Genomic DNA, 9775 nt, shown 5'->3' with positions numbered 1-9775 from the left:
TAATCTTTTGAATCTGTATTTTAAATACCACTCATTTTTTCAAACTATATTTAAATGTACATTTGAATGGTCTGTCAGGGATAACAGTTTCAGGTTTCTGGATTAGTTTTGATCATTGTTTATTGGAGTAAGTCATCCATATGAGGAATATGACATGTCCTCATGAGGGGGGAATATCACAGTTTGTTATTGATGGTCTCTTCCGCCATCTTGTGGACACAGCACTCAGATATGAAATAGTCTTTATGTTTGCTTTCCTCTCTGCTCATTTCATTTACCATCACTGTAAAGTACAATTACCAACACAACAAAAATGATTACTGCAGCATCTGATCTCCATATCTTTGTTTAACCGTAATCATCACAGGTGTGTATCCTATTGGGATAGTGAGAATCCTGAGAAAACTTTAATAACATTGTTAGAAGCTGTTGGTCATTCACATAGAAATCAGACATACAAATTCATACACACATACAACCTTGGTATTGACACCAGGGAGGAAAACAGCAGCATCACATGTATGATATTGTACATTGGTTGTTATCTGATCTTTCTCACGTCCCACCTGCCCTTTAACTGCACTTGTTGATACAAATAAACTAAATAAATAGTTATTTTGCATTACCTCTCAAGTTTTCTTTCATTTATTGCATTTTGTGCATTTAGACATATATTGTTGGTCTCATTTTTTGGGATATTTTTAGAAATTACTGAATCTACTTCCGTGGCTGTAGTACAAAGATGTTCTCGTTTTATATTTTATTATTATTTAATTTCTATTTTAAAAAAAAATGTCATAGATAGATCATAGACTGTATATAAAAGATAAGAGGCGCGATAGTTTTGTCCTTGATTTGTCCCTGTTCGGCTTCCTTCGTTGGCCACCTGACCCTACGTCACACTTGTCCCTGTTGGTTAGCAGTGAAGCTAGAGCAACAGTCGCTTCTTTTATAACTTACTTACTTAAATTAAACAACAATAATGGAGATTGGGACGGAGATAAGCAAGAAAATAAGAGTGAGTAACATTATCTGCTAAATATGATATATATATATATATAACCGGACTTAGTGCCTGTTTAAGATTTGAATACCATATGCGTTGCTAGCTAATATTAGCATGCTAGCGTAATTTCTTAGTCGCAGAGTGGTAACGGTAAGGTTTATTTTCAAGGCCGGTAGAGGGTTTGCTACATCAGTTGGTAACAGACGGTTTACAGACGTGTTGGCTGCTTTTTGTTTGATTTAAAGGATGATGCTACGCAGTGCTACTTGTTAGGTTTAACATATGAATGATCAGCGCTGCATAATGTGTGCTGCTAGCTTGATAATATCGTCTCACTGAACGTTTTGTCTGTTTCAGGCGGCTATCAAGGGCAAGCTTCAGGAGCTCGGTGCATATATTGGTAAGTGAATATGGGATGCACGCCTTGTAATCTCGATACTCCAATCACACATTGCACTCACTCATCTTATCTGTTTCCTCTCTTTACTGATTTAGACGAAGAGCTTCCTGACTATATTATGGTGATGGTTGCGAACAAGAAAACCTCTCAACAGATGTCTGACGATCTCTCCCTTTTCCTTGGACATAACACTTTTAAATTCACAGTGTGGTACGATGAAAACAAACAAACGTGTATATTTCCTGTCTCAATTAATTCCCTTAACACTTTTCAGTTCTTCATCTCAACACAACTACCAGTTCTAGCCTTAACATGGTTTTATTTTTGATTGATTTTAGGCTACAGGGTGTCCTTGAGAAGTTAAGATCGGTTGCAGTCGGTAAGTCAGACTACGTTGAATGCATGATGGGATAGCTGTGTTTATACTTATTAAATGCAGAGAGCTTGTAGTTTTAGCATCTCACACAAAACTTTTCTTCCTCCGCCTGCCTACATGCAGAGCCCGCATCCCAAAGTAGAAATCAGCTCCTGTCCGACGGTGATACTGTGGCTGGGAAGAACCGGGAATCTGTAAGCGAGGACGGCACAGCGGAGGAGTTGAAGGTTCTGACGGTGTCCAGCTCGCGCTCTGATAGGACTGAAGCACGCGTGTCCAGTTCCGCTCATGAAAGCAGGTACCTAAAGCTAGAATTCTCTATTTTGTCCTCATGTGCTGACAATGTTTCATTTTCTTAAACGGCACCCATGACAGACCTTGCAAATGCACAAACTTGTATACCTTTTGTCTGTTACCAGGAGAGGCAGCATGGAGAAGAGTTCCTCTCGACTTACCTCCACGGTTAAGCCCCTCATGGAGCCGCTCCCCTTGGATGCCGTTATCGACATCAAGCCAGAGATGGACGATGACCTCATCGCCGAGGATCCTGTAGAAATAGCCACCAACCATGGTCGAACACGCGGCGCAGGTAGCAGACCCACAGCTGAAATCTACAGACCGGGTCAGAGCAAGTTTTCATCGTTAAGCTCTGCAGAAACGTATCGACCGTCGGAAGGATCCTCTCACTCCAGGCAGCAGGACAGCAGCAGCAGAAGCAGCAGAAACTCCAGAACCGGATCCAGCAGGGTACTGTGATTTGATTTAACGTGTTCAGCATGTTTCTGTGGACATGGTGCCAGACGGGTGTAGGTTAGGATCCGTACTGACAATGATCCGTGTCTATGTTCAGCAGCAGCAGCAGGAGGAGCTGTCACGGAAGCGCAAGGCGCCGGTAGCGAGTTCGGTGGTGCGAGTGAACCGAGCAGCAGACGAGGACAGCGACGACGTGGAAGAGGAGGATACAGGCTATGGAGGCAGAGGCCCTTCCAGTCGAGTGTCCCTACCCTCCAAACCAGAACGCAAGTCAGTGTTCACGCCTCGTGTGATATTTTCTAACATTATATGGTGTGCTTTATTGAATTAGAGGGCCCGCAAGGATTGTAGTTCACTGTTAATAACCAAAATCATGTAGCAATTGTGATATGTCCAAGGTATTTGCATTCAGTTGGAATCCATATTTTGCAGTAGTTATCATAAAAGACCTCAGTGACAATCCAACACGGATCTTTTGAATGATCAGACAGCTGAATGTCTTTGCTGAACTTTAACATTACTGTGGTGTCTATGGTTTCAGGCCTACTCTCCCTCCAGCCAAGCAAGCCAACAGGAATCTGATACTGAAGGCCATCTCTGAGGCTCAAGACTCGATTACCAAAACTACAACCTACCCCAAAAGTATGTTTAATGCGTTACCATGAAAATGGTGTTATTTTACTGCAGTTTATGCATTTTACTAGTCGCCGTTATCCCTTACATTGACCTCTTTAACCCCAGTGCCACAGAGGCAGACTGTTCCCGTTGCACCTCGTACTCGTATGGCCAGCAGTGAGGAGATGACTGCAGCCATCCAGCTGGTCCAGGAGCACCTCCACAGCCTGACCCCCAGGGTTCAGACCTACACCTCTGCAGAGCTACCTCCTTCCAGAGCCACTGGTAGGTGAAGAGTAGAGCGGGTGCAGCATGTGGTTGCTGTGCACTGCTTTAAACAATCCACCACCCGAAACCCAGAATCCCAGTGAGCTAAACTAATAAGTTAATGTAAAAAACAATCTGTATTTACTCCACTGATCACTCTACTGACGTTTTCCTCCCAGCTCCAGTGAGATCTTTAGCTTCTCGCCTCCAGTTGGGCCTCGCAGAGAGCAATGAAAGAAGAGAGCAGCGTGACTATGGTGAGTCTTTTTCGCGTGCCCTTTTGCTTTTATGGGGATCTTTAGAAAAGTGCTACAATAAAAAGTTCCTCTTTTTTTTTACTGAGAACATGTAGATGTAGTAACTAATGATAAATATCCCAGAAGATGCCTCATGGATTGTCTTTTGTAATGCATTAGACTGAGATGTCTGCGTTTGGGGTTTTCTAGTTGCCGAGGTCGCTGAGGGCGGTGATGCAAAACCATTTGATACCCGCTCCTTCATAGTGAGCCGGCCGCAGCTGGGAGAATCTTCAACCAGAAGCCAGCAGCCACCTCCGGTCAAAGGGGAAGTCCAGTCTGCTATACCACGCACTGTCCAGGCCAGGTACACACACACAAACACACACACCGATGTTATGAATGTTTATTCTCAGCTCTTCTCGTTTTTATACATGAGCATTTCTATTTTCACACCAGTAAGGAGAAGGGTGACTCTGCAAGCCCCAAGTTCATAGTGACATTAGATGGGGTACCGAGCCCGCTGGGGAATCTCGCAGACGGTGAGATGGACTGGGATTGCGTGAGACCGCTCTCAAAGGCCACCGATGCGACCGTCCCCATCAACCGGGAGTCCAAAGTCAGCATCCTCCACAGACTGCAGGGGCGAATCATACCATCAGAAGGTGTGTGTGTGTGTGTGTGTGTGTGTGGGGGGGGGGCTTTGTCACCGTAATGCTTTACTGCAATAATAATCATTTACTTTCTTATTGGTGCACATTTCAAACACCGTTACAAAGTGCCTCAGTTAAAGGCTTTGCATTCTGTCATCTTTTGACAGATGACATGATGGACGTTGAGATGGGGGAAGAGGGTGCCGTCTCTTTAAAGAAGCGGAAGGTGATGGAGCGCTGCAGGTTCTGGCCGGTCTGTAAAAGTGGAGACGAGTGTTTGTACCATCACCCTACGACACAGTGCAAGTGAGTATTTCCGTTATTAAACCGAAGATACAGTAATGGAGTTTTTATGGCTCTGCACTCTTTCATTATTTCTTTTTTGTTTCTCCAAAAGGACTTTTCCCACTTGCAAGTTTGGGGATAAATGCCTTTTTGTGCATCCCAATTGTAAATACGACGCCAGGTGCACCAAGCCGGACTGTCCCTTCACTCATGTGAGCCGACGAAGCACAGCTGCTCCTCCGCCCAGGCCAGGTACTCTCTCATTACATCTGTGCTTCAGCACAAGCTGTTCAGACAACTATGACGCAAACTAAGATTTGTACGAGTGTCTCTAGATTCCACGAACAAAGCAGCAACATTAAAGAGGATGTGAACTTCTAAACTCTTTGTGTTTACAGCCGCGCAGCCAGTGCAAACCACGAGTGTGTGCCGCTTCTTCCCGGAGTGCAAGAAGATGGACTGTCCATTTTATCATCCCAAGGTAAAACATTTTAAAGTGTGGATGTGGAGCTCTGATGGTAATTTGAATATATGTGGGATTTGGTTAAAGTGCTTTTATTTGCAATTTTGTTTTGCCCTCATGCCCTCCGGTCGAGACATTTTGCACTAAGTCCTGAGTCGCAGTCTGACTTTCTTGATTTTGCGTCTCTCATCTACAGCCTTGTCGCTTCGCGGCACAGTGCAAACGAGCTGGATGTACCTTCTACCACCCGACCACAGCTGTGCCTCCGAGACACGCCATGAAGTGGACAAAGACGCAGAGCAGGTGAGCAGATGGGCTAATGCTAAATTCCATATGGTTGAAATGTTTAGCTCGTAGATAACAGTATCCCTTGTATTAAATACTCTTAACTAATGTATGAGGGGGGCTTCACCCAATAAAGCATTTTATAAAATATTCATTAGTTAATAAAAGCTGTGATTTAAGTAATGTTATCATCTATATTGTACTAATTGCTGTTTGTCTCTCTCACAGCTAATAAAGTCCAGGGAGTCTGACAGAAGTCTGATGATGAAGCTTTGGAAAATGTTCCATCTGTGTTTATTGGTTTTCATTCTTTTCATTCAACGGTTTCATTTCATTTTAATGTACTCTTTGGGTTTATTTTTAAAAGAATTGTTTTGTAAGATGAAAAGGTTTTTGCTGTCTCAGAATATTAAAATACTCCACAGTGAACTTTAAACTTATGTCATCTTGTCATTTATCTCACGTTCTTCATGATATTGGTTTTGTGCAGATGTTCACCACTGATGAATAAATAAAGTGGTTATCAAGTCAGCTGTTTCTCTCTCTACTAAAAGGATGAGATCAGGTATAAGTCACATGTGGTGGCAGCCAGTAAAGCACAGAACATGGAACCAAACTACAAGTTTCAGTTAAAAAGAAAACAAAGTGCATGAAACTTATTTTACTCTAGTAAACTGAACGATTTGATTCACTGTTAACATTTGATGGTAAACAATGAGATGCAGACACAGACTGATGAAACATGTTCTATGAATATAATATATGAGTGACTTCCTTTTATGAAGTCAAGATTTGTATTTTATAATATAATATCAAGATGGAGGGGTAAAAGTGGAAATAAGAAATATGTTCATCACTATTCTGTGGGGACAAGAGGTCTGCTAGAATAGTTGAAGAAGCAAAAATACATTATTGTTAACTGACATTTATATTTATAAAGTAATAACACAGTTGTGTTGAAATGAAAACACCAGCTGTGTATTCTGGTTAATTAATAGAGTTGCTGTGTGGACAGATAGTTATGTAGGTAAAATGTTATGCAGATCAGCCCGTTACATCACAAATATGAGACTTTATATGTAAATATGATGTGATTCAAAGAGGCATAATAAGCACATTATCTGCAGGTTATGTGTGATGGTTTATGGCTTCATCGGCTTTCGTCTCTCTGAAGCTGCAGTTTTATTTCCCGCCACGTGACGCCGCTGCAGCCGTGATGACGTCACCTTAGTCCAACTCAAAAGCTCCGTGAATGTCTCTATTTCTCGCCGGGTGCGGTGGCGCGCGCCTGTAATCCAAGTTGCTGGGAGGCTGAGTCTGGCGGACCGTTTGAGTTCAGGAGTTCTGAGCTGCAGTGCACTATGCCGATCGGGTGTCCGCGCTAAGTTCGGTATCGATATGGTGCTCCTGGGGGAGCCCGGGACCACCAGGTCGTCTAAGGAGGGGTGCACCGGTCCAGGTCGGAAACGGAGCAGGTCAAAGCCCCCGTGCCGCTCAGTAGTGGGATCGCGCCTGTGAATAGACGCTGTAGTGCAGCCTGAGTAATACAGCGGGACCCAGTCTTTTTAACACATCTACGAACGAGCTTTTATACAACGTACACACTACATTATATATTTACAGCACACAGCAGCTTCCTCTTTGTTTCTTTATCTTCTTATTCACATGAAAACCCCTCACAGACCATCTGTTCTGAGTGTGCTACACTGCCTCCCCCTGGAGGACACGTGCAACTACATCAACTTCTCATGAGGTAGGTGACGCTAAACTACATTTTAATTTTAATCAAACCGTCAGTTTAAATATACTGTAAGTCGAAAGCATAACTCACTTCAGGCTTTCACAGTGCTTTAATGTCGATGGTGCATGCAACTAATGTGGCACCATAACAGGCAATGTGCTCGTCCCCGCTGCTTTCCCTTGAACATAATCAGATTTAACTTTCCGGTGTTAGTTACCAGCAGCTGGGGCTATCAGAACCTTGATCTTAATCTATGTTTTTTTGGATTCGTCTTCCCTCGAGGCTGTCTTTATTTGCGACAGAGTTACAGATTATAAAATGGATCATTTGTGGACCAAAAATACAGTTGTTGAGGAAGTGTTGCCTCAAACAAATGCAAACAACATTGTGGAATAACTTGAGTAAATGTTCATTTAAAAACAAAGAACAACCTAAAGTAATCCTGACCACTAAGGGTGGAGATGTACCGCCAAACAGAGAGGGCAATATTTCAGGGCAATATATTAAACATTATTACAGTTTTAGTTTGCAAAGTAACCAAACTATTTATCCACAATTGGATTAAAGTAACTTTATGTCAGCATAATACTTAAAGCTGCAGTACATGTATATCTCCGGGTTATAGCTTGCAAATATGCAGATTTGGAAAAGAAGGTAACTTTGTACAGACTGGACCTCACTGACTCATAAATGACCTTTGTTTTGAAGTGTTGTGTATAAATTAACTCACGTGTAGGCTACCAGTGTTATTTTTACGGTCATCAGCGTCTGCATGATTCTTCACTTTCCCTCAATAATTGGGTGCTTATTAGAAACCTCCCACAGTCATTTTCAAAGAAGAGACACCACAAATGAGGGCATCTCAGTTTGCTATCTCAATAAAGGGCCCATCAGGGGTTTTTCCAAGTAAGCAGGGCCTGAAGAAGAAGAAGAAGAAGAAGAAGAAGAAGAAGAAGAAAAAGAAGAAGAAGAAGAAAAAGAAAAAGAAGAAGAAGAAGAAGAAGAAGAAGAGAGACTGCTGTTGACAGCAGTTGCTAATGTTAGTTTACACTGTACTTATGAAGCGTCGCCTCTACTAAATTTTACTGTTGTAAATTTTGTTGTTTGAGTGAGCGTAACGAGCTGGAACTCCGCTTGATAAGCTGCTATATCAAGCCTGTTTTGTGAGGTCTCGCTGCCTCGAAGGGCTTGATTGAGCTCCTGATTTAAAAAAGGAACAAAGAGCTCTCTGTGTTTCAATAATCTCCAGATGGAATAGCTCACAAATGAAAAGCGTCATGATTCTAATAACAAATAACAAATAGATAAAAACATTATTTACATGTTTTGAGATGATCACTCTGTGTTTATGAGGTTTTACGGTTTATTAAGCTCAAGACTACCTTAGATCATTTAAGGTTCAGAAATAAACAAAGCCATAGGCTGGTTTTTCTTTTCTATATTTGTGCCGTATTGTGTCTGTGCCCTGGTTTAATAAGCAGAATTTGACTCATCAGCTTTTCTCCTCTTTCTTTTCTTTTTACAGCCTCAACTCTTTTGGACAGCGTTAAATGCCAAGTATTAGAAATGTCTGGCCGTGCCCAAGCTCTTCAAAATTCCTGTGATGGTAGAACATGTTTTTGTGTGGGAGGGCTGTTCTGCCAAGTAAAGCTGTTTTGGTCCTGATTTTTTCTTTTTTTTTTGCTCACAAGAAAATCTTGTTCTTGCATCACCAAATGCTACCTCGTGATGGGTTGTAAACAAGAAAATAATACAAGAAATCACATATGCAGCTTTGCATATTAAACCTCCTCAAACTGTACATTTTCTGGAATATTCCCCACACCTCTACACTTACTACACAGAGGCATTTAGAGCGAAAGATGAGGAGGGAATTCTAGGTGGGGTTTTGGGGCCCCCCGAGCCCTCGACACAGCCTCACCTTATTGCAGCTGGCGCGTGGCGGGCAAGAAACAAAAAGCGCGGCGCAATTCTGGAAATTACCTTGAAGTGTGTGTGTAAATATTCACAACTCGGTCGTCCATTTGGAGTTTTAGGATGTGCTGTCTCTTGAGGATTTGGTCGAAACATATTATATGTGGCTGCTAAAAAAAGAAAAGAAAAGAGGAAGAGGGAATGCCCAAGATGTCTAACACCCTTAATCACAAACGAAAAAAAAAGTTGCAGTTAGGTCAATATCAGGTCTTTTAGGAGAAAGTTGTATTTAGATTCTGCTGCTACCAAACATTAAGTTCTAAATACAATTTATTTTTACATATAGTCAGCTAGGTAAGTAGTTAAAACCTTTTTCTGAAACTGGTAATATCCACCACATATGTATTTAAAATGTAACTCTAACCCCCCCAATATGTTGTTTTTCTGGAGTTTACAAGATGACCTTATGTGCTTTAACTTACCATCAGACATGTGACTTCCAGTCTAATGCAACTTACCCAGATTCTTACCAGAAGCCACATCAGATACAGCTAATTAGGCAGCTATAGTCTCACAGTGTGTGTGTCAGAGAGAGAGAGAGAGAGAGAGCGAGAGAGAGAGAGAGAGATAAAGTGAGAGAGCGTGAGCGAGAGAGTGAAAGAGAAGGAGGAGTGACAGAAAGGGAAAGAAAAGAGGGAAGAAAGAGACTCATTAAGCCAAGTTCTTCTCAGCACTCGTTCTGCTACACAGACTCTCTCTCTCTTTCTCTCTCTCACACACA

General features: G+C 42.1%; 1 protein-coding gene across 2 annotated transcripts; it reads left to right on the top strand.

The window, feature by feature from the left end:
- The first annotated feature begins 896 nt into the window (after positions 1-896).
- On the top strand, positions 897-5775 carry zc3h14 (zinc finger CCCH-type containing 14). 2 transcript variants are annotated; one of them, XM_079180854.1, is made up of 17 exons: positions 897-1018; positions 1364-1406; positions 1502-1616; positions 1745-1785; positions 1906-2080; positions 2202-2529; positions 2636-2805; positions 3077-3177; positions 3277-3435; positions 3597-3674; positions 3864-4020; positions 4113-4318; positions 4474-4612; positions 4704-4843; positions 4990-5072; positions 5251-5357; positions 5568-5775. In XM_079180854.1, exons 1-17 carry the CDS (start codon positions 983-985, stop codon positions 5569-5571), a joined length of 2082 nt encoding a protein of 693 aa, XP_079036980.1. In that variant the 5' UTR covers positions 897-982; the 3' UTR covers positions 5572-5775. The 2 variants fall into 2 exon arrangements, with proteins under 2 accessions (XP_079036980.1, XP_079036979.1); XM_079180853.1 differs by having other exon boundaries at positions 2633-2805.
- The last annotated feature ends 4000 nt before the right edge of the window (positions 5776-9775 follow it).

The sequence above is a fragment of the Pholis gunnellus genome (genome assembly GCF_910591455.1).
Source record: "Pholis gunnellus genome assembly, chromosome: 19".
Classification (NCBI taxonomy): domain Eukaryota; kingdom Metazoa; phylum Chordata; class Actinopteri; order Perciformes; family Pholidae; genus Pholis; species Pholis gunnellus.
This window is presented reverse-complemented; position numbering and strand designations above follow the sequence as displayed.

Coding starts and splice junctions, on each gene's coding strand:
- zc3h14 (XM_079180853.1), top strand. CDS start 983: ATGGAGATTGGGACGGAGATAAGCAAGAAAATAAGA. Junction 2,530..2,632: donor CCAGAACCGGATCCAGCAGG/GTACTGTGATTT, acceptor GTCTATGTTCAG/CAGCAGCAGCAGGAGGAGCT. Junction 2,806..3,076: donor CCCTCCAAACCAGAACGCAA/GTCAGTGTTCAC, acceptor CTATGGTTTCAG/GCCTACTCTCCCTCCAGCCA.